Source organism: Delphinapterus leucas, chromosome 8 (assembly GCF_059928025.1).
Source record: "Delphinapterus leucas isolate spDelLeu-1000000601 "Yukka" chromosome 8, BTC_Dleu_Yukka2, whole genome shotgun sequence".
NCBI classification, from domain to species: domain Eukaryota; kingdom Metazoa; phylum Chordata; class Mammalia; order Artiodactyla; family Monodontidae; genus Delphinapterus; species Delphinapterus leucas.
The window spans coordinates 78,398,205-78,423,825 of NC_143136.1; the positions used below are offsets into that span (position 1 = coordinate 78,398,205).

General features: G+C 37.2%; 1 protein-coding gene across 4 annotated transcripts in view; it reads left to right on the forward strand.

Annotated features, from left to right (window-relative positions):
- The first annotated feature begins 444 nt into the window (after positions 1 to 444).
- Positions 445 to 25,621, forward strand: part of STAM2 (signal transducing adaptor molecule 2) — a 51,127-nt gene continuing 25,950 nt past the window's right edge. The window contains exons 1-2 of one of the 4 annotated variants that reach the window (XM_022569724.3): positions 594 to 664; positions 1,816 to 1,984. In XM_022569724.3, coding sequence (XP_022425432.1) covers positions 1,894 to 1,984 — 91 coding nt within the window. In that variant the 5' untranslated portion in view covers positions 594 to 664; positions 1,816 to 1,893. Of the gene's footprint in view, positions 665 to 1,815; positions 1,985 to 25,621 lie in introns of all 4 variants that reach the window. The other 3 variants (XM_022569723.3, XM_022569722.3, XM_089916821.1) reach the window with 3 other exon arrangements.

Genomic DNA, 25,621 nt, shown 5'->3' on the forward strand with positions numbered 1-25,621 from the left:
TCTCGAAACCAGTGAGGCTCCATCCGTTTCCAGGGCAACGGGACTGTGACGCGAACGTAGCCGCGGGCCCTCAGCCGCGTGGGACTAGCCCATATCTTAGGAAGAAACTAAACTGGAGGGAACTTCGCCGTCGGAACCAGCAGCCCTACGCAGGGAATCCCACAACACCTCGCCCCCTGCAGAACTGCCGCCGGCATTGCAGCTTCCGGTCCTCTGGCGTCGCCAAGTTATAGGCTCGACAACTTCCGGCCTTGAAGGGCCCCCCTCCATGGCTTGCCGGGGTCCTAGCGATGGAAAGGTGGCCTCGGCGGCCGCCTGACCCCTACGGGGACTTCGGATCAGGGTTGCCGCCTCCTCCCGGAGGGCGGCGGCTACAGGGCCGCTGAGAAGATGCCCGCGGCTGGTGGGACCTCATACCGGAAGGAGAGGTCGGGGCGGAGCGCAAGGGCGGAGCGCGGACCTGGAGCTGGTCCGTCAGGCAGGAGTGGGGCAGGTGCGGTGGCGGAAGTGCCGGACGCGACTGGAGCCGAGCCGTCTAGGAAGCCGGGGCTGTGGGTACCCCAGCCCGGAGCAGCTGCAGAGACTCATCCTGACCGCAGCAACTCGGGCTCGGGCGCCGGCGAGATGCCTCTGTTCACCGCCAACCACTTCGAGCAAGATGTGGGTAAGTGCTGGGTCGGGGCCCCAAGCCGTTGTTTGTTGTGCTAGAAAGTGGGCGGTGGCGACTCCGGGGACTGGAAAGCCTAGCAAAGCGGGAGGAGGGTGCGGCGTCGCCGCTGCCTGGCAGCCGGGATTTTTCTGGGGGCAACCTCGGCGCGTCCCTAGCTGCCAGGGGAGTGTCCCCAGCCCACCTGAGGTTGGGGACCCCGAAAGAGGACCGTTCCCCTTGCCGGGCACAGGAATAGGGAGGAGCCTGGGGTTCTCTGGAGACCGAACTAATTGAGCAGTTGCGGAGTTGATGACACAGAACTTCCAGCTCCCTCTAGAGCTGGTTGAGTCTTGTGTCCCCCCCCTCCCCACTCCCCCGCCCCGCGGTTAAAAGTGATGCAGCAGACCCTGTTGTCCAGGGCAGCTCAGCACTTACAGAGACTTTAACTTGCCCCGGTTAAATAGGAAGAACCTATTTTATCTCGCTTATATATAGATGCGTCCAACCCCTGATCGCACGGCTTCAGGATTTATTTATGATAGTTGGAAGTGTTACACTATCCATGGATAGTGCAAGTTCTATAAGGTGTTCTGCCTTAGGGTATGAAAAGGAAAACCCCAGGATTTCAAAACAGTCCAGAACACCTGTTTTACTTCTTGGGGGGTCGTCAGTGACTATGGAGTGAGAAAAAGATGGATTGGGTATGAGAACTTAACTTGTGGCTTTAGAAAAACAGTAAACCAAGCTGGCTAAAATAAATATTTTTGTAGCAGTAGTTAATTCTAGGTAGAGTTTTAGGATTTAGTGGAATGAAAAAAACGCATGGCTGCAAATTGCCAGTTATACAGAATATTGCACCTGTTTCATAGTTACAATTTTCTAATTATGGGGAAAGTTTAGAAAGTGCCCTATTTTGGTATATTATGTGATTCCGAAAATGTGTTCAGAAGTCAAATATGATGTATAAGTACCTTCCTTTCGCAGAGAGCTAAAAAACTTTATAGATTTTGACCCTTAGATAGTCTTCAAATATGTATTTCCATAATTTCATTCAACTTTTTTCTTGGTAGTTTAACATTGCTGACTGCTATAAATCTAGGAAGCATAATGTTGAGGTTCACAGCGTCTGCTTTTGGAACACCTAATGATGTCTTCCTTTGCTGCAGTGAGACCTTCACTTTTTATTGTTGTGAAGACTTTAATTTTGTCATAGTGGAAAAAAAAGGCAAAATAGAATAAGACAAATGATTTTCAAACTTAACAACTGTGGAACTCTTCAAGGGAGATCTTTCCTGGAAGCCCATTGTTTTCTGATTGACAACTTCTCTGGTGAAAGTAAGCCAAGTTGCTTTTCTAAACCTCCCCCTCAGTGTCTCCTGAGGTTCCTACATGGTTTAGTGGATCACAGTTTAGTTCCACTGTAGTAAAAGAAGCACTGCTGTTCAGACATAAAAAAAAAAAATACTGTGTATAGATTATTTCATGGCCTGTGCCATCAGCCAAAGCTTCAAGTACTTGTTAAGTCAAGTATGAGTTAACTCAAGTATGACTGACTGAAGTCAGTTTCCAAAAGGCAGTTTAAGATAAAATAGAAAGTTTGATTGTAACCTCTTTTAGGCAAGTGGTTGGAATTAATAGAAAAAGTGGCATGAAATACTAAGGATTTCAAATTGGCTTTATACATCTATCATAGAAGAAGAATTATATATTGCACTTTTCAAAACTTAAAGCCCCTGTTAATTTGAAATACAGTAGTTAATATGACGATCAAGTCATTGTTTAACTTGAGATGCCCACAGGAATGGTCCTTTGCAGTGTCATTGTCCTTTTCATCTTTCTTTGATTCAGTCAGATTTTTATTACCATTGTTTCTTTTTTGTCATAGCTTTGTTTACCTTTCATTCAACAAACAGGCTTTGAGTGATTACAAAGTGTGTGTCAGACAGTGTGTATCAGACTTTGGGAGCACAAATTTAATAAATAAACTGGGTTCCCTCAAGGAACTCTCAATCTAATGGAGGACTCGTACACACATAAAAAGATAATTGTATTTTTTACACCATATTACGATACTAGAAATACAGGAGATGCTTTACATTCTCCCTCTATTTAAAACAATCATCTTCCCTGAAGAGAAGACAAGGACCTTCAGGCAGACACTTTATTTGTAAAAGTGTTGACACGATCCTCTCTCTTCCCCTGCTTTCCTGATAGCACTTACACCTGCAGGAAGTGACCATCTCTTACTATATGTATGGTTTGGTCATTTTTATAATTAACTGTAAAGTTGAAACTACATTCCTTTGGTCGATGCAGTCTCATCAGAGGGTGAACAGCGTTTCTGACATCATTCATGTGGGGAAGAAATCCTTTTCTCAGACCCTGAGACTCTGAGAAAAGGCTGTAGTGACTCAAGATGTCTAGGAAGGCACTCATAAGTTGATGATGGTATATGACTTGTCAAATGGTAGCCGGTCAAAGGCTAAGAGGTAAGGAACTCTGGCAAGTTCCTGTTTTTTTTCTTGGAGTCAGAACCTACAAATCCTGAAAGGTATGCTAGGTATGGTAGCATTAGAACTCTTTAAATATTTATTGGATCGCTTCTCGGCCTTTTGATCGGCTAAGATCAAGTGTAAATATTTATTGGATTTCTTCTAATATGGGTTTATTGTTTGTTTTGTTGAATAAAATTCCTTTGAAGCTGTGCTGAGAAAAAAAGAGAAAATATCCACACACATCCCCCCTCACCCCGGCCCTGATTCTTATCTTGAAGGGGAGTGTAGGTTTCCTAAGGTAGAGAGCCGGTTTGGGGCAGCCTTTTTAGGAGATCCCAAGGAGAAAGTAAAACATGAGGGACAGAGCCACAATAGGAAGATTTAGTGGTAGTGTTAAAAGGGCAGACAGATGTCATTTCCTTATATCCTGTACCGATTTTTCCAGTCTCACTACATTGATTCCTGAGTCATGGCTGTCTGTTCTGCTCCATAACCCCAGTTCTTATTTGCGTGTCTTTTTTCTCCTTACTCAAGCCAGGCAATCTTTCTTGCCAGTTTCTGTCTCTGTGCCATTTACTACTATTCACTGATAGATTTTTGCTTTTTTCAGCAATACTTGGTATCTCCTTTCTTACAGATAAACTTACTTGTGTCCCACAGAGCTGAGCTCAAATTCTACTTCTACAAAAACTCTTTTCACACAGTGGATTGAAGTATGAACTTTATCTTAAAAGGAGACTTTTCCAAGTAAAATTTGAATGCATGTATTGCTATGTCTTTGGCTTGTGTTTAGTCAAATAACTTGACAGTGAGTAGCTTGGAGTTTTTGATAATGGAATCGTTTTCTCCAATGAAATTTTACAAGAAACCCTAATATAAAAATAGATATTGGGCTACCCTGGTGGCGCAGTGATTGAGAGTCCGCCTGCCGATGCAGGGGACACGGGTTTGTGCTCCAGTCCAGGAAGATCCCACGTGCCACGGAACGGCTGGGCCCGTGAGCCATGGCCGCTGAGCCTGCGCATCCAGAGCCTGTGCTCCGCAACGGGGGAGGCCACAACAGTGAGAGGCCCGCGTACTGCAAAAAAAAAAAAAGATATTGATGGCACTCTGGTAATACAAATTTACTTTATACACTTAAATATATTACATTTACATAGTCATTAAGGCAATTCTTGAACACATGAGGTTGTTGCAAAAAATTAAAATTAAAATAATTTTGGTTTTAGGTGAGAATGACAGCTGTAACAGCCAGTTTTTTTCCTATACTTTCTTTTGCTTACATGGTACCAAAAATTTCTAATACCTAGTCCTAATTAAAATAGTTACAAATTTTAATTAATATATTTTGTAATTTTTTAAACAATGAAAAATTTTTAGCATAAAGTACAGAATATAACATAAACTCCTATTCCTGTCAGTCACCTCTGTCAAGTCCTAACATTTTGCCACACTTCATTCTTTTTTTTTTAAAGAAAACATTCAAAATACAGTGGAAATTATTACTTTTATTTATTAGCTACCTGATACTATTCTTTTTCCTCTCTTCTCAGAGTTAAACACTCTAAAAAGATAAAAAAGTCTATTTTATAATATATACTATACATACAAATATACTATATGTATTGTTTTGCATGTTTTTAAACTTCATAAAAAATAATATTCTCTGTAGTCATTTGCAGCTTGTCATTTAGCATTTTTTGTGAGAGTTATTCATGTTGATGTTTGTAGCTTTAGTTCATTAATTTTAAGAGCTATGTGATATTCCACATTTTTTTAACTCATTCTCCTATTAATGAACATGAAGTTTTTTGCAGTTTTTTGCTATCACAGACAACACTGCAGTGAAAGTTATTATCCACGTTTTCTTCTTCACAAGAGTGAGAGATTCTCAAGGGATTGTATCTTGAAGAGGAATTCTTTTTAAAAAATGCATATAGTGCAAAGTTGCAAAATGTTAAATAATACAGAATTGTTCTTCTAAGTGTTTGTGGGAGATTTTACTCCCACCAGCAGTGGAAGTGAAGTCCCTGTTGTTCCACAGTCTCACTGACGCTGGGTATTGTGAGACTTTAAAATTTATGCCAATTTGATGGGTGTGAAATAGGGCATTGTTTTCCATTTATTTCAGCTTCATTGCAGTTGAGCATCTTTTCATATGTCTCTTGGTCAGTTTTCTTTTTGTATAAATTGCCTGCTCCTTACTTTCATGTACTTATTATTCTGTTGGATTATTTTTTCTTATTGATTTTTAAAGTTTCACATGCGTTCTCTACTAATCTTTTGTTGTTTATGTGAATTGCAAATATATATCCTTGTCTGTTGCTTCTTTTTTTCTTTTTGTGCTGCCTTTTACTATTAAGAAGATTGAAGTTTCAGTTTAGTAATATTGTCTTTCTCCCTTGATTTTATTTTCTTGTTCAAGAAAAGCTTTCTCTCCTCCTTGAGTCTATAAGGATCTTGTTATGTTTTCTTCTGAAAGTTTTATTGAAGTTTTGATTTTCACAGTTAGGTCTTTAGTCCACCTGGACTTGGTCTTTATGTAAGGTCTAAGGAGAGATTTGATTGGATAGTCAATTCACAGTAGACAATTATCAGTTGCCTAATCACCATTTATTGAATTATCTATCCTTCCCCCACTAGTTTGGAGCACTTTCTCCTTCATATAGTAAATCCCTTTCCTTGTATGAGGTCTGTGTCTGTGCTTTCTGTTCTACACTGTTCTTTTTATCTATCCTGTACCAATACCACATTCTTAACGTCATTGGCCTTTATAGGTGGTAGGGCACGCCCCCTGTCTTGTTTTTCTTCATTTTTATACTCTTAGCTGTTTTTTGCCTTTTTTCTTTCATATGGGTTTACTATCAGATTAGTAAAATCATAAAAGGGAATTTCTTTTATGTTCTTTTAGAATTTGAGAAGACATTGTAGTTTATATTTTTGATTCATATGCACTGATGATGTTGATAGTTAATAATACACTTTTTATTTCCTGATAATAATGTTTAGTTCTAATCTTACTTAGATTATATAGTTGACCCTTGAACAACTAAGGGGGTTAGGGGTGCTGACCCCCTGTACAGTTGAAAATCCATGTGTTAACGTTTGACTCCCCCAAAACTTAACTACTAATAGCCTACTGTTGACTGGAAGCCTTACCGGTAACAGTCAGTTAACATGTTTTGAAGGTTATGTGTATATCTACATATATTTTATACAATTCATGACATACTTTTTTCTTAATTTTTTTGATATTTCTAGGCTACCCGGTTTGTCTGCAAGTTTTTTCTAATTGTTACAAATCTCCAAAAATTTTTCCAATATAGTTATTTTTAAAAATCTGCATATTAAGTGGATCTCTGCAGTTAAAACCCATGTTATTCAAGGGTCAAGTGTAATTGTAAAGTTAGGTAAGAGAGCAAGAGGATGATTTTTCTACAAGTAAGTATACACATACTACTATTGTCCCTTGAGGTGGAAGGGAAAGGGAAAGAACTTTTTTTTTTAAAATATTATTGCCTTATTAGGCTCTGTAACTTTACTTGATAGTGAATAAATGTTTATATTGAGTATAGGGATTGAACCTAAGAAGGTCTATATGACAGATATCAGACATTGCCCCCTGAAAGTTATTGACATTTTGAAGCTGCCACCTACTTATTTTTAGCTCATATTACTTCAACTTCATATAAAAAATTTGTTGGTACATGGTGGTGTAATTTTAAGAATTTTAGCCATTCTAGTGGCATCTCTTTGTGGCTTTAATAAGTATTTATTTATCTAATCTTTAATATAGTTATTCACTAAATTAATATCCTCTTTTTTGAAATATCTGTTTAAGTTTTTCACCCATTTTTCTTTTCACTTAATTTTCACAACTCCTCTTTTAAGCATGGCAGCCATTTTAATTTCCATTTTACAGATGAGAACATGGATTCAGATTTGAGTCAGAGCTGAGGTGAACTACCTAGCAACCTTAAGCTAATATGTAAGTTTCAGAGCTGGGAATAGAGAAGGTGGGCCTTCAGTGTTAGTGGGTGACGTGTGTACTCCACATGTGCATAATGATTTCCTCAGTCTGCAGAGGTTATGTGGTCATCTGCCCAACCTAACTGCTTTTGATTCTCCATCTGTGATGTTTTGGCGTGTTAGTGGCTACTTTGAGACTCATTTTTCCTTTTCCCCAGCTCTTATTGTGTCTTGCACGTGAAGCTTCCAGATAGGTCTGTTAAAATAGAAATTATACTTACTACACTTATTCTTCTGCCCTGTTCCGTAATGTAAGGGTGTTTGTAGAAAAGAGCATGCCTGTTCTGTGGAGTTGTGAGGGGGTATGGCTCTCAATGAACAGGATTACAGAGGGCATCTTGGGAATATCAGACAAGAAGAAAGTGAACTTGTAGGAATGTAAAGGCTGGCTCTAGACCTTTTACCTTTTAAATAGATGATTTACAATATTAGAAGGAAGTAAAAGATGATTTTGATTTTGTTTCTTCCTTTTTCCTATCTGCCCAACTCTCTAAACTCTTCCTAGTCCCCCCACAAATGTTGGTGGTAACATGTGAAATGAAAAAAGAGTAGCAGTCACTCTTCTGTATTCCACCAGAGCAAGAAGTTCTTAAATATGTACATTGTGTTATTAAATGATGCGGTAAATGGAGTTAAGTGTGGCATTGTGTCTGATTCTTTTCTTATAAACAAGAGTTGATCTTGCATTTGTCCTATTCAGTATGTTTAAAATGTTCATGCATAGAGAAACTGAAAACTAACTTGTTGAAAGAGTTAATTTAGCAGTTTTGAACAAAAATTGCACCCAAGAGGCAGATTAATAGAAAATATGCCCTGAGCCAGACTGCCTAGACTGAAATCCCACTTTTACTATTTAGTATCTGTATGATCTTGTGCTAGTTACTTTTCTGTCTCAGTTTGCTCATCTATAAAATGGGGCATCTTCATTGGATTCAATGTAAGTAGTTTAGCGTACGTAAAATACTTTGAAACTACTGTTATTTTTTTCTTTTTTAATTAATTATTTTATTTATTTTTGGCTGTGATGGGTCTTCGTTGCTGTGCGCGGGCTTTCTCTAGTTGCGGCGAGTGGGGGCTACTCTTCATTGCAGTGTGCAGGCTTCTCATTGCGGTGTCTCCTCTTTTTTGCAGAGCACGGGCTCTAGGCATGCAGGCTTCAGTAGTTGTGGCACACTGGCTCAGTAGTTGTGGCTCACAGGTTCTAGAATGCAGGCTCAGTAGTTGTGGCGCACGAGGCTTAGTTGCTCCGTGGCATGTGGGATTTTCCCGAACCAGGGCTCGAACCTGTGTCCTCTGCATTGGCAGGCAGGTTCTTAACCACTGTGCCACGAGGGAAATCATTGTTATTGTTTTTTAATTAATTATTACCTATCATTCATTACTCAGAGCTGTAAGTAGGCTTTCATTTTAGGAAAAGTAGAATTTATGTTATTGTTTTCTCCAGAGTAAACTGAAGATTTGTATCAATAAAAATTTTACCCAAACAAATCAAAGCATTAAATTGGGAGGAGGATTAAATGAGAAAATGTATGTTGAACCCAAGTACTCTAAAATGCTAAGTGTGGTTGTTGTCATTGGAGTCAGAGAAGCAGTGAAATATTTATAATCTGTCAGTTTGAAGTATTGGGTGTTTAATTTTAATTTAACTAAATTAACTTTTAGTTAATTTTAATTTAACTACAGAAGAATTGTGTGGTCTAGAAATTTAATAACAAATATGTATTTAATAGTGTAAACATGTAAGATTTATAAACTAGAAAAAATTGGCTGTTCTATATTTTCAAGTAATTATTTAGTTTATAATGAATTGGTACAAAGAAAAAGCATTTTTATATCTTTAGTAAAAGCTGTCAGCTGTGGTTTCCTGTTAGATACCAAAATGAATTTTACTTATTTACTTGCTTTCCATTTTCTAGTTTATTTCTTCTGGGAAAAAAAAAATTCTTTTTTTTTTTTTGTGCCAGTTTTCCCCTGTTCTTCTACTATAGTTTTAAGGTATAAAAATAGTTGTTTAAAATTAATACATAAGAAGTAATTTTTTCTCTAAGATCTAAGCATTGCTTTAGTCATAGCCCAAGATATTGATATATAGTATCCTAATTATAATAAAATTTTATGTTACCTTCTGTTATAGTCTTAATTATATGTTGTGATTGTTAATGTCCATGTGATTGGCTATTATGTTTGATCTAATACAAATACAGTGTATTCAGAGAACACACTGAGTCTGTTGTCCTAGATTATTTCTAGGTGTTGGTAGTTTTGTGCACATTTGAAGAAATATTTAAACTCTGCTTTAATGTACAGGCAGTCTTCACTTTACATAATTCCAACATGCATGAATTTAGTTACCATGTGTAATTAATTAACAACAATTCCCCAACAACAAGTCTTTAATAACCTGAGCATAGAGCCCAACTGAGCCTGCTTAGATTTTGAACTACAGAACTATGAGCTAATAATGGGTGGTGTTTTAAACCACTAATTTGCATTTGTTACATAGAAAGTTTAAAAACTTAATATACTGAGACTCTTCAGTTTTCTTAAATCTTTTTTCACTGTTCTTCAAATTTGATAACTTTTGTTGACTTTTCTTCATGTTCACTAACTTTTTTTTTTTTTTTTACATGTTCAGGTTTGTATCTGAGGTTATATTAACTGTATAATACTGAAACTTTCTTTTTTTACCAAATGACAACCATTTCCTCCATTACTCAAAATTGTATATGAACACATCCCATAGTAGTTGACAGTTAGGACTTTTGACGTAATTGCATTCATTCACTTGCTCATTCATTCATTCTTCAAACATTGAGTAGTCATTTTAATTTACCATAGATTGTGCTTATGTGTTTCCTTTCCCATGATAAATTAACTTTTGAGTAAGGATCACTTTTTAAAATTTTCATTTATTTTTTGGTACAGCAGGTTCTTAGTCATCCACTTTATACACATCAGTGTATACATGTCAATCCCAATCACCGAATTCATCACACCACCACCACCACCACCCCCGCTGCTTCCCCCCTTGATGTCCATACGTTTGTTCTCTTCATCTGTGTCTCAATTTCTGCCCTGCAAACTGGTTCATCTGTACCATTTTTCTAGGTTCCACATATATGCGTTAATATGCAATATTTGTTATTCTCTTTCTGGCTTACTTCACTCTGTAAGACAGTCTCTAGATTCATCTACGTCTCTACAAATGACCCAATTTTGTTCCCTTTTATGGCTGAGTAATATTCCATTGTATATATGTACCATATCTTCTTTATCCATTCGTCTGTCGATGGGCATTTAGGTTGCTTCCATGACCTGGCTATTGTAAACAGTGCTGCAATGAACATTGGGGTGCATGTGGTTTTGTTTGTTTGTTTGTTTTTGTTTAATACAGCAGCTTCTTATTAGTTGTCAATTTTATACACATCAGTATATATATGTCAATCTCAATCACCCAATTCAGCACACCACCGTCCCCACTCCCCCGCGGCTTTCCCCCCTTGATGTCCATACGTTTGTTCTCTACATCTGTGTCTCAACTTCTGCCCTGCAAACCGGTTCATCTGTACCATTTTTCTAGGTTCCACATACATGTGTTAATATACGATATTTGTTTTTCTCGTTCTGACTTACTTCACTCTGTATGACAGTTTATAGATACATCCATGTCTCAACAAATGACTCAATTTCGTTCCTTTTCATGGCTGAGTAATATTCCATTGTATATATGTACCACATCTTCTTTATCTATTCGTCTGTCAGTGGACATTTAGATTGCTTCCATAACCTGGCTGTTGTAAATAGCACTGCAGTGAACATTGGGGTACATGTGTCTTTTTGAATTATGGTTTTCTGTGGGTATAGGCCCAGTAGTGGGATTGCTGTATCATATGGTAATTCTATTTTTAGTTTTTTAAGTTTCCATATTGTTCTCCATAGTGGCTGTATCAATTTACATTCCCACCAACAGTGCAAGAGGGTTCCCTTTTCTCCACATCCTCTCCAGCATTTGTTGTTTGTAAATTTTCTGATGATGCCCATTCTAACTGGTGTGAGGTGATACCTAATTGTAGTTTTGATTTGCATTTCTCTAATAATTAGTGATGTTGAGCAACTTTTCATGTGCTTCTTGGCCATTTGTATGCCCTCTTTGGAGAAATATCTATTTAGGTCTTCTGCCCATTTTTTGATTGGGTTGTTTGCTTTTTTAATATTGAGCTGAATGAGCTGTTTATATATTTTGGAGATTAATCCTTTGTCCATTGATTCATTTGCAAATAAATTTTCCCATTCTGAGGGTTGTCTTTTCATCTTGTTTGTAGTTTCCTTTGCTTTGCAAAAGCTTTGAAGTTTCATTAGGTCCCACTTGTTTATTTTTCTTTTTATGTCCATTACTCTAGGAGGTGGATCAAAAAAGATCTTCCTGTGATTTATGTCAAAGAGTGTTCTTCTTATGTTTTCCTCTAAGAGTTTTATAGTGTCTGGTCTTACATTTAGGTCTCTAATCCATTTTGAGCTCTAATCCATTTTGAGTTTATTTTTGTATGTGGTGTTAGGGAGTGTTCTAATTTCATTCTTTTACATGTAGCTGTCCAGTTTTCCCAGCACCACTTATTGAAGAGGCTGTCTTTCTCCATTGTATATCCTTGCCTCCATTGTCATAGATTAGTTGACCATAGGTGCATGGGTTTACCTCTGGGCTTTCTATCCTGTTCCTTTGATCTATAGTTCTGGTTTTGTGCCAGTACCATATTGTCTTGATTATTGTAGCTTTGTAGTATAGTCTGAAGTCAAGGACTCTGATTCCTTCAGCTCCGTTTTTTTCCCATAAGACTGCTTTGGCTATTCAGGGTCTTCTGTGTCTCCATACGAATTTTAAGATTTTTTGTTCTTGTTCTGTAAAAAATGGCATTGGTAGTTTGATAGGGATTGCATTGAATCTGTAGATTGCTTTGGGTAGTATAGTCATTTTGACAGTATTGATTCTTCCAATCCAAGAACATGGTATATCTCTCCAACTGTTGGTATCATCTTTAATTTATTTCAACAGTGTCTTATAGTTTTCTGCTTACAGGTTCTTTGTCTCCTTAGGTAGGTTTATTCCTAGGTATTTTATTCTTTTTGCTGCAATGGTAAATGGGAGTGTTTCTTTAATTTCTCTTTCAGATTTTTCATCATTAGTGTATAGGAATGCAAGAGATTTCTGTGCATTAAATTTGTATCCTGCAGCTTTACCAGGTTCATTGATTAGCTCTAGTAGTTTTCTGGTGGTGTCTTTAGGATTCTCTATGTATAGTATCATGTCATCTGCAAACAGTGACAGTTTTACTTCCTCTTTTCCAATTTGTATTCTTTTTATTTCTTTTTCTTCTCTGATTGCCGTGGCTAGGACTTCCAAAACTATGTTGAATAAGAGTGGCGAGATTGGACATCCTTGTCTTGTTCCTGATCTTAGAGGAAATGCTTTCAGTTTTTCACCATTGAGAATGATGTTGCTGTGGGTTTGTCATATATGGTCTTTATTATGTTGAGGTAGTTTCCCTCTGTGCCCACTTTCTGGAGAGTTTTTATCATAAATGGGTGTTGAATTTTGTCAAAAGCTTTTCTACATCTATTGAGATGATCATATGGTTTTTCTCCTTCAGTTTGTTAATATGTTGTATCACATTGATTGGTTTGCATATATTGAAGAATCCTTGCATCCCTGGGATAAATCCCACTTGATCATGGTGTATGATCCTTTTAATGTGTTGTTGGATTCTGTGTGCTAGTATTTTGTTGAGGATTTTTGCATCTATATTCATCAGTGATATTGGTCTGTAATTTTCTTTTTTTGTAGTATCTTTGTCTGGTTTTGGTATCAGGGTGATGGTGACCTCATAGAATGAGTTTGGGAGTGTTCCTTTCTCTGCAATTTTTTGGAAGAGTTTGAGAAGAATGGGTGTTAGCTCTTCTCTAAATGTTTGATAGAATTCACCTGTGAAGCCATGTGGTCCTGGACTTTTGTTTGCTGGAAGATTTTTAATCACAGTTTCAGTTTCATTACTTGTGATTCGTCTGTTCATATTTTCTATTTCTTCCTGGTTCAGTCTGGGAAGGTTATACCTTTGTAAGATTTTGTCCATTTCTTCCACGTTTTCCATTTTATTGCCATAGAGGTGCTTGTAGCAGTCTCTTAGGATGCTTTGTACTTCTGCGGTGTCTGTTGTAACTTTTCTTTTTTCATTTCTAATTTTGTTGATTTGAGTCCTCTCCCTCTTTTTCTTGATGTGTCTGGCTAATGGTTTATCAGTTTTGTTTATCTTCTCAAAGAACCACCTTTTAGTTTTATTGATCTTTGCTATTGTTTTCTTTGCTTCTGTTTCATTTATTTCAGCTCTGATCTTTATGATTTCTTACCTTCTACTAATTCTGGATTTTGTTCTTCTTTTTCTAGTTCCTTTAGGTGGAAGGTTAGATTGTTTATTTGAGATTTTTCTTGTTTCTTGAGGTAGGCTTGTATAGCTGTAAACTTTCCTCTTAGAACTGTTTTTGCTGCATCCCATAGGTTTTGGATCGTTGTGTTTTCATTATCATGTGTCTCTCGGTATTTCTTGGTTTCCTGTTTGATTTCTTCAGTGATCTCTTGGTTATTTAGTAACGTATTGTTTAGCTTCCATGTGTTTGTGTTTTTTACGTTTTTATCCCTGTAATTCATTTCTAATCTCATAGCATTGTGGTCAGAAAAGATGCTTGATATGATTTCAATTTTCTTAAATTTACTGAGGCTTGATTTGTGACCCAAGATGTAATCTGTCCTGGAGAATGTTCCATGTGCACTTGAGAAGAAAGTGTAATCTGCTGTTTTGGGATGGAATGTCCTATAAATATCAATTAAATCTATCTGGTCTGTTGTGTCATTTAAAGCTTGTGTTTCCTTAGTAATAATCTGTTTGGATGATTTGTCCATTGGTGTAAGTGAGGTGTTAAAATCCCCCACTATTATTGTGTTACTGTCGATTTCCTCTTTTATAGCTGTTAGCAGTTGCCTTATGTATTGAGGTGCTCCTATGTTGGATGCATATATATTTATAATTGTTATATCTTCTTCTTGAATTGATTCCTTGATTATTATATAATGTCCTTCTTTGTTTCGTAACATTATTTTAAAGTCTATTTTATCTGATATGAGTATTGCTACTGCAGCTTTCTTTTGATTTCCATTTGCATGGAATATCTTTTTCCATCCCCTCACTTTCAGTCTGTATGTGTCCCTAGGTCTGAAGTGGGTCTCTTCTAGACAGCATATATATGGGTCTTACTTTTGTATCCATTCAGCGAGCCTGTATCTTTTGGTTGGAGCATTTAATCCATTCACATTTTAAGATAATTATCGATATGTATGTTCCTATTACCATTTTCTTAATTGTTTTGGGTTTGTTCTTCTAGGTCCTTTTTTTCTCTTGTGTTTCCCACTTAGAGAAGTTTCTTTAGCGTTTGTTGTAGAGCTGGTTTGATAGTGCTGAATTCTCTTAGCGCTTGCTTGTCTGTAAAGCTTTTGATTTCTCCATCGAATCTGAATGAGATCCTTGCCGGGTAGAGTAATCTTTGGTGTAGATTCTTCCTTTTCATCACTTTAAGTATATCATGACACTCGCTTCTGGCTTGTAGAGTTTCTCCTGAGAAATCAGCTCTTAACCTTATGGGAGTTCCCTTGTTTGTTATTTGTCATTTTTCCCTTGCTGCTTTCAATAATTTTTCTTTGTCTTTAATTTTTCCCAATTTGATTATTATGTGTCTCGGCGTGTTTCTCCCTGGGTTTATCCTGTATGTGACTTACTGTGCTTCCTGGACTTGGTTAGCTATTTCCTTTCCTGTGTTAGGGAAGCTTTCGAGTATAATCTGTTCAAATATTTTCTCAGGTCCTTTCTCTCTCTCTTTTCCTTCTGGGACCCCTATAATGCGAATGTTATTGTGTTTAATGTTGTCCCAGAGGTCTCTTTATTTTATAAATAAAGACAGTCCCAGGCTGTCTTTATTTCTTTTCATTCTTTTTTCTTTATTCTGTTCCGCAGTAGTGAATTCTACCATTCTGTCTTCCAGGTCACTTATCCGTTCTTCTGCCTCAGTTATTCTGCTATTGAGTCCTTCTAGTGTATTTTTCATTTCAGTTATTGTGTTGTTCATTTCTGTTTGTTTGTTCTTTAATTCTTCTAGATCTTTGTTAAACATTTCTTGCATCTTCTTGATCTTTGTCTCCATTCTTTTTCCGAAGTCCTGGATCACCTTCACTATCATTATTCTGAATTCTTTTTCTGGAAGGTTTCCTATCTCCACTCCATTTAGTTGTTTTTCTGGGGTTTTATCTTGTTCCTTCATCTGGTACATAGCCCTCTGCCTTTCATCTTGTCTATCTTTCTGTGAATGTGGTTTTTGTTCCACAGGCTGCAGGATTGTAGTTCTTCTTCCTTCTGCTGTCTGCCCTCTGGTGGATGAGGCTATCTAAGAGGCTTGTCAGGTTTTCTCCACTGATTCTTTCTGCAGTCTTCAATCTGTTTTAAACCCATTTAGTGAAATATTTTAGTTGAGATGTTGTATCTTCAGTTCTAGGTATACCACTTTTTTAAATAGATCTTTATTGGACTCTAATTGCTTCACAATACTGTGTTAGTTTCTGTTGTACACCAAAGTGAATCAGCCATATGCATGCATATGTCCCCACATCCCCTCCTTCTTGAGCCTCCCTCCCATCCTCCCTATCCCACCCCTCTAGGTCATCACAAAGCACCAAGCTTATCTCCCTGTGCTATGCTGCTGCTTCCCACTAGCCAACTATTTTACATTCGGTAGCGTATGTATGTCGATGCTACTCTCACTTTGCCCCAGCTTCCTCTCCCCCCATCCCCCCGCCATGTCCTCAAGTCCATTCTCTATGTCTACGTCTTTATTACTGCCCTGCAGGTTCATCAGTACCTTTTTTTTTTTTTTTTAGATTCCATATATATGCGTTAGCATATGGTATTTGTTTTCCTCTTTTTGACTTCACTCTGTATGATAGACTCTAGATCTATCCACATCACTACAAATAACTCAGTTTTGTTTCTTTTTATGGCTGAGTAATTTTCCACTGTATATGTGTGCCACATCTTACTTATCCATTCGTCTGTCGATGGACATTTAGGTTGGTTCCATGTCTTGTCTGTTGTAAATAGTGCTACAGTGAACACTGTGGTACATGTCTCTTTTTGAATTATGGTTTTCTCAGGGTATATTATTCTATTTTTATAGTTTCTATTTTTCTGCTGGGCACTCATCATCTATTCACTTATGACCATCGTTTGCTTTAAGTTCTTGAAAAAAATATATAATACCTGCTTTAAAGTACTTTTTTGCTAATTCTAACATTTGGATTATGCTTTTTTGTTTTTTTTTTTTTTTTGCTGTACTCGGGCCTCTCACTGCTGTGGCCTCTCCTGTTGAGGAGCACAGGCTCCGGACGCACAGGCTCAGCGGCCATGGCTCACGGGCCCTGCCGCTCCGCGGCATGTGGGATCCTCCCGGACCGGGGCACGAACCCGTGTTCCCTGCATCGGCAGGCGGACTCCCAACCACTGCGCCACCAGGGAAGCCCTATGCTATCTTTTTTATTGATTATTTTTATCTTGATTGTGGGACACTTTTTTGCACATCTAGTGATTTTTTTATATTACGCTGGTCACTCCTTATTCTTTGTAAGGAGGCTAGATTATGTTGTCTTCCTTTAAAAGAGTGTTGAATTTTGTTCTGTCAGGTAGTTATATTATTGGAGAATCTTTTAGGTTTTTGTCTGGCTTGGTTTTCTTTGTGAGGTAGGCCTATTTCAATATTGTACTAAATTTTCCGGTACCTTTACTCCTAAGGTGTTTTAGCCTTTCGGGGGTTTCAACTGATAGCCTGAAATGTTCTCTCTACTCTAGTTGGGTGTAGTATTAGTCTTCTTGGGCTGCCATAGCAAAATACCATAGACTAGGTAGTCAAGCAACAGAAATTTGCTTTCTCACAATTCTGGCAACCGGAAGTCCAAGGTCAAGGTCCCAGTAGGGTTGGTTTCTGGTGAGGGCTCTCCCCTTGGGTTGCAGATGGCTGCATTCTCACTGTGTCCTCACATGACCTCGTCTTTGTACGTGTGAGGAAAGACAGTGAGCTCTCTGGTGTCTCTTCTTATGAGGACACTAATTCTCTTGGATCAGGACTTCGACCTTATGACCTCATTTAACCTTAATTACTTCTTTTGTGTCTAGTCTCCAACTACAGCAATGCTGGGGGTTAGAGCTTCAAGGTGTGAATTTTGGGGACACAGACATTCAGTCTGTAACAGGAACTTTAAAAGACTCCTTGCATTGCACAACCTTTCAGCCTCATAGTAGGTGATCTGTGCTAGACCTCATAGAGCCTCACCCTGTGTGGATGTGGGTGTGGGTGTGTATAGCACAGCCCTTGAGCAACGAGGACCCATGATTAAATCCCTGTGCTCAGAAATCTGCTGTCTCCTAGCTGCTTTATTTGAGCTAGTCCTCCTCGTGTTGGGACAGGAAAGTGTTCCCAGGCAGAACACTGGGGCCATCGAGAGGCTCACTTCATATTTCCCTTCCCTCAAAGACCTCAGATGTGCACTGCTTGTTATTCATTTCCTGAACACAGTTGCTTTGTATATTTTGGCCAGTTTTATCCTTGTTTTCGGTAGAATAGCAAATCTGGCACCAGATATTCTGCCATGCTTGAAAGCAGACAAGTCATGAGTTTTTATTTTCAAACATAGTAGGAGAAGCTTTAAAGATCTCTTTTGGGCATTCTTGTTTTTCATAGTTAATTTTTTTTTTTTTATTACTGAAGAAGCCTATTTTATTAAAAGTTTTATGGGTAGACTTAGACTTCCCTGGTTGCGCAGTGGTTAAGAATCTGCCTGCCAGTGCAGGGGACACGGGTTCAAACTCTGGTCGAGGAAGATCCCATATGCCACAGAGCAACTAAGCCCGTGCGCCATAACTACTGAGCCTGCACTCAAGAGCCCACCAGCCACAACTACTGAAGCCCACACGCCTAGAGCCTGTGCTCCGCAGCAAGAGAAGCCACCGCAATGAAGAGTAGCTCCCGCTCGCCGCAACTAGAGAAAGCCCGTGCAGCAAGGAATACCTAATGCAGCCAAAAATATATATATAAATAAATAAGTTTATTTTAAAAAAATGTTTTATGGGTAGACTTGAATTCTTTTTAATGCTGTGTGTTGAACATAATGGACTTTGTAGAGGGTGACTCTTTTGTTCTTATAGGTATTGATGGACTGATTCTTTATGATATTGTTAGAATCTTTCTGAAGTATTTCACTGTGTATTTGAAGCTCTCTATATACAGTAATCAAAACCTGGTGATGAAATGTTATAGCTTACACCCACCAAACCCTAGAAATTTAGCATTTAGGCCCCAGGAGGGCTCTTTTAACTCTCTCCCCCTATATGAATTTGACATAGGATAATGTGAGATATGGCCCCAACACTGGGCAAAGTGACATGCTATAAAAGAATGGTTCCTTAATTATAATAGTTAAAATTTTTCCAGGAGTTTAAAATACTCCTAAGTACATAATTTAACTGTTACTTCGTTCACTTGAAAAATGAAATCCTTTTTGGCAGGCCATTATAAAGTCTTTAGATTTTATACTTTTTGAAAAGAGTAATTGTGAGTCCTGTATTTGTTGAAAGTAAACTATGCTGGATAGAGTAAGTCAGGATTTTTCCATTTTCTGTAAGGATTACATCAAGTAAAAACAATTCTGTTTAGATATTTTTGAAATTGTTAGAAGGGTTTTGAGGGGTATTGAAAAGGCTTCACATTTAATTATGTATCACATGGCCAAAATTGAAAAAGCAATCATTAAAAGTTGAGTTCTAGCAGAAATAGGTAGGTTATTGGATGGTCCAAAATCGGACTCATTTGCATGTGGGGGGTGGGCATGAGTGGGTGTGAGTGTGTGTATTTGTACTCATACACATATGTACTGGCAAAATTTGGTAATTGATTATGCTGGCTTCTCAGATCAGAGAGGAAAGGATAGATTCTTAGATGTTGGAACTACTGAAAATAATTTATAAAAATACTTTTCTGTCCATGCCTCACTCCATGTGCCAAATGAAATTTCAGAAAGATTAAGGATTTGCCTGTAAATAATATATATACAGAAAAATATACGGGTGAATATTTAATCTCAGGTAGTTATAACATTGCCAAATGACATTTAAAAAAAAAAAAGATCAATCTGTACAGCAAAAACAAAACCCCATCGATTATAAGCAGAGAGAAGAGTTGAGCATGAAGCTGGCAAGTCATATGTAATATATGTGATTTGTTCTTCAGACTCAAGGTAAAAAGTTAGTCACCTATATATCACTGTACAAGAAGTCCTTTGCCTCCCTCTCAGGCATTCCCTTCCGCACTTACCTTGTCTACCTGTTGAAATTCCCAGAGGTATTGTCATTCCTCTTTAGTAAACAAGCAGAGAACTGGAACCTCCCTCTTAAGCCCCCGAGTGCTGTTGCCTGTTGTTGCCACAGGGTGTTGCTATTGAAGCTTGATCCTGTGCAGCCCCTTGATGTCTGCTCAGAGGTGAAGCTCTTAACTGGTCCAGAAGTTTGCACAGACTTCACTGGGGGCACATGGGGCCTCTTAAAGGCTTTTAGAGTTCATATAATCAGAAGTTCTGCTATTGTTTCCCACTTTACAGCCATTGTACCAGGGTTATAGGATATGAAGGAGCAATGAGCATCATTCATTCATTAGACAAATATTTACTCAGCACCTGCTATGTGCACCAAATACTGTTTTATGAATTGGAAATAATAATAGTGAACAAAACAAAACAAAAAATTCCTGCCATAATGCAGTCTACATTCCTTCTGAGGATTGGGTGGAGGAAGAGTAACAGTGGCAGAGACAGACAGTAGATAAGATTAAGTGTGTATGCTATGACACATCTTACAGAAAGGCCTATGCATGAAGTCCTGACCTCTTTTAATTATTTTGTATTTATTCTATGTGGGACATCAATATGAATGGTAACAGTAAGTGTATCAAAGAAGAGAGGCTGAGTACTTGATGTATTTAAAATTATAGTTTGCTGATGACTTCTCACTAGCTTGTATAGGCACTTTGTGGCCACACTGTATACAGTGGTGCATCATGCAGCTATTAAAAATGTTAGTATAGGGCTTCCCTGGTGGCGCAGTGGTTGAGAGTCCGCCTGACGATGCAGGGGACACGGGTTCGTGCCCCAGTCCGGGAAGATCCCACATGCCGCGGAGCGGCTGGGCCCGTGAGCCATGGCCGCTGAGCCTGCGTGTCCAGAGCTTGTGCTCCGCAGCGGGAGAGGCCACAACAGTGAGAGGCCCGCATACCGCAAAAAAAAAAAAAAAAAAAATTAAAAAAAAAAAATGTTAGTATAGACATATATTTATGAACATGGAGAGATGTTTATTATAAGTGGAAATGCAGGTTAGGAAATGATACATTTAGTATGATCACGGTATCTTATCTGATTGGTAAATTAGGGGGTAACTGGCCCTACTGATGCCCTTTGTCAGCATAGCAGCTAGCTAGTCTTTCCACAGCCATGAGTGATTTCTTCATGGAATAAGTTGTGCAGGGGCTCACCCCTGAGGGAGAGCTCTTTTTCTTTCTAGTGCTAACATGTCCACCTCTGGGGCTATTTAGCAAGCCCATTTGTCCAGCACACCTAAAGCTTCTATTAGTAATGACAGTAATATTTTATTCTTTGTTTTGTTTCTCAACTTGTTCATTTGGCAGGGAAGTGGTTATCAGTTTTTGGGTGCTCTCTTTGGACACCTTATACTTATAAGCCTATTTTGTTTAGTTTTACACATATTTTTATTATTTTTCCATATACATATATAGGAAGAAGTCTGGGAAAATATGCATCATAGTTTTCCAAGAGGTTTGTAGAATTAGAAGATTTTTGCTTTCTTTTTTTTCTTGTCTGTACTTTTGAATTCACTGGAATTATTAGATATGTAATTAAGAAATAGTTAAGCATTTTAAACCTCTGAAAAATATAGCCTGGTCTGACTTTCCCTGTAGAAGAGTTAGTCATCTTTTTACAAGGAAAGAAGCTGGACCTGAGTAGATATGTTTCCACCTACAGAGCTTGGTGCTTGAGTCTAGAACTTATGGTAGGCAAAAATATATTACTTTTCTAAAGTCTCTGACTTGTCATTTCATCACATATGTCAGAATAATTGCCTTTTATCCTTAAATTGTGTTAGGCAATTTGCATGATTTTTTTTTTTTTGCGGTACACGGGCCTCACTGCTGTGGCCTCTCCCGCTGCAGAGACCGGGGCATGAACCCGCGGGACCTGCATCGGCAGGCGGACTCTCAACCACTGCACCACCAGGGAAGCCCCCAATTTGCATGATTTTTAAAAGTTTGTTACAGCATTTAATTGAGGTCAACTGGATTCTGTATTTTTCTTTCCTACTTGCAAAGTATAGCTGTTTGCTAATAAGCCTGTTTATTTTTTTGGTTTCTTTTAGTATCCCTTGCCTTTAGAAAAGGAGCTACTCTAGATTCCTACCATCCTTCCTGTTTATCATAGTGATAATAGTACCCTTATATGTATATAGTACCCAGGTTTGTCTGTATTTGAAATCATAGGATGTATTTATTGAAAGGGGAAAAGACATAAAGAAAATGTTTCTAAAGTGCTAGTTTTTATATCCCCACTTCTCTATACTAGTAGAAAAAAATTGTATTGTTTCTCTTGATATTAAAATTGTAAAAGAGTAAACATGCTACATAATTAAATTATTATAGTTTGACCATGCTTTTTAAAAATTTACATTTTTAATTTTTATTTTGATCATGAAATATTTCAGACCACAAAAAAAGATACTGAGAATAAAATAAAGAATTTCTGCATACTAACTTTGCAACTTAATAAACAAAAGTTTACAAATACAATTAAGTCCCTGTGTACATTGTTTTAATTCCCCATCCACCTCCAGTTTGGTGTTTATCATTCTTGTGCATATGTTAATATATTTACTGTCTGTATATGTATATCTAAAGAATAGAGCATACTTTTAAATGTTTTTTTAAAACATAAAGTTTTAATTTTATATGAAACATTCATATATTGCTAGTAAGAATGTAAAATGATACAGCTGCTTTGGAAAACTGTTTGCCATTTCCTAAAAAAATTGAACAGTTACCATACAACTCAGCAGTTCTCATAGGTATATGCCAAAGAGATATGAAAACATATATCCACACAAAAACTTGTACACAGATGTTCATAGCAGCATTGCATTATTCAAACTTAGCCAAAAAAACCACAAAGAAAACCCCACCCAAATGTTCATCAGCTGGTGAATGGATAAATAAAATGAGGTATATCTGTAGAATGAAATATTATTCAACATTGTAAAAAGGAATGAAGTACTGATACCTGCTTCAACATGGATGAGCCTTGAAAACATTATACTAAGTAAAAGAAGCCAGTTACAAAAGACTGTATATTTTATGATTTCATTTATATGTGAAGTCCAGAAAACGTATAGAAACAAAGTAGATTAGTGGTTGTCTAGGGGGAGAATGGGCTGTGATTTCCCATGGTTAGGGATTTGTTTTTAGGATGATGAAAATGTTCTAAAATGAGATAGTGGTGATAGTTGCACAACTCTGTGAATATACTAAAAACATTGAATTGTACACTTTAAATGGTGAATTGTATTGGGATGTGCATTATATCTCAATTTAGCTGTTCTAAAAGTTCATGTGAATGTTATATATAAGCTTTTTAAACTCAGCATAAGCCAAACAAATCATCATTTTGAGATTTACAGATTTTTGGACAGTTCAGTTCTTTATAACTCATTTTCACGTTCTGTTATATGAATTTACTGTATTTTCTTAATCCATTTTCCTTTTTGCTCTTAAAAAAATGCTTCAGTGAGCAGTTCACTCCATGTTTCCTTATATTGTAACACATTTTTAAGGCTTTCTTTGAAGTAAGAATTTGGTAGAATTATTGATCATTTGAAATTTATTTAGTATTTAATTATTTAGAAGACATTTTATTGGTGTACCTCAGCACATTTAATTATACAACTTAAAATTGAAATTAATAAAAGTACTCATTGTCTGAAATCTTTCTGTGCAACTTTTATATTTGGCAAAAGAAAAGGTAAGACTTCTCAATCTTAACTACTGCGCCTTTCTTGGTATTTTTATTTTATTTTATTTTACTGTAGTTGAACTGAAGTATAGTTAATGTAAAATATTGTTAGTTTCAGGAGTACTACATAGTGATTTGACATTTGGGTGCATTATGAAATGATCACCATAATAATAAGTCCAGTAACCATCTGTGCCCATATCAAGTTATTACAGCATTATTAACCGTATTCCTAATCCTGTATTTTTATCTCTGTGGCTTATTTATTTTAAAACTGAAGTTTTAAAATATTCCCCTGATCTATTGCCCCCCAACCCTGCCAAATCCCTCACTTCTGACAACCACCCACATTTGTTGAGTCTGTTTTGATTTGTTTCATTTTGTTTTGTGTTTTAGATTCTATGTATGAGTGAGTTCATGCAGTATTTGTCTCTTTGAGTTATTTTACTTAGCATAATATTGTTTATATCCATCCATGTTGTCACAATGGCAATTTTATTTTTTTCATTTTTTTAGAATATTACTGAGTAATATTCCATTACATACATGTATATACACACACCACATCTTCTTAATCCATTCATCTTTTGCTGGGCGCTTTGATTGCTTCCATATCTTGGCTTTTATAAATAATGCTGCAGTGAACATTGAAGTACATATATCTTTTAGAATTATTGTTTTTATTTTCTTTGGGTAAATACCCAGAGTGAAATTGCTGGACCACATGGCAGTACTATTTTTAATTTTTTGAGGAACCTCCATACCATTTTCCATAGTGGCTTACCAATTTACAGTTTCACCAGCCATTCACGAGAGTTCACGTTTCTCCGCATCCTTGCCAACACATGTTATTTGTTGTCTTTTTCATGATAGTCATTCTGATAAGTGCGAGGTGGTATCTCATTGTGGTTTCGATATGCACTTCCCTGGTGATTAGTGATGTTGAGCATCTTTTCATGTGTCTGTTGGCCATCTGTAAGTCTTTGGAAAAATGTCTATTCATTTCCTCTGCTCATTTTTTAAATTGGGTTGATGGCTTTTTTTGACGTTGAGTTATATGAGTCCTTGGTGTATTTTGGATATCCCTTATCAGATATATCATTTGCAAATATCTTCTCCCATTCAGTAGGTGGCCTTTTTGTTTTGTTGATAGTTTCCGTCACTGTGCCAAATCTTTTTAAATTTGATGTAGTCCCATTTGTTTATTTTTGCTTTTTTTTCCCTTGCCTGAAGAGACATATCCAAAGAAAACTACTAAGACTGATGTCAGAGAGCATTCTGCCTATGTTTTCTTCTAGGAGTTTTATGGTTTCAGGTCTTAACATTTAGGTCTTTAATCCATTTTGACTTTATTTTTGTATATGGTGTGAGAAAGTAGTCCAGTCTGATTCTTTTGCATGTAGCTCTCCAGTTTTCCCAACACCATTTATTGAAGAATTTATTTCCCCATGATATATTCTTGCCTCCTTTGTCATGGATTCATTGATCATGTAAGTGTGTTGTTCATTTCTTGGCTCTTTATTATGTTCCATTGATCCATGTGTCTGTTTTATGTCAGGACCATACTGTTTCGATTACTGTAGCTTTTTAGCAGTTTGAAATCAGCTAGTGTGATATTTCCAGCTTTGCTCTTCTTTCTCAAGGTTATTTTGGCTATTTGGGGTCTTTGTGATTATGTACAAATTTTAGAATTATTTGCTTTAGTTCTGTGAAAAATGCCATTGGTATTTTGATAAGGATTGCATTGAATCTGTAAATTACCTTGGGTAGTATGGTCATTTTAACAATATTCTTCCAATCCAAGAACACAGGACATCGTTGTTTTCAACTTCTTTCTTCAGTTCTTGTAGTTTTCTAACTATGGGTCTTTTACCTCATTGGTCAGATTATTCCTAGGAATTGTATTCTTCTTAATGCAATTGTAAGTGGGATTATTTTCTTAATTTTCCCTTCTGATAGTTTGTTGTTAACATATAGAAAAGCAACATATAGTATATTATTTGCAAACAGTGACAGTTTTATTTCTTCCTTTCTAATTTGGATTCCCCTTATTTCTTTATCTTGTCTGGTTGCTGTGGGTAGGACTTCCAATACTCTGCTGAATAAAAGTGGCAAGAGTGGACATCCTTGTCTTTTTTCTGATCTTAGGAGAAATACTTCCAGCTTTTCACCATTGAGTATGAGGTTGGCTCTGGGTTTTTCATATATGGTCTTTATTACTTTGAGGTATGTTTCCTCTATACC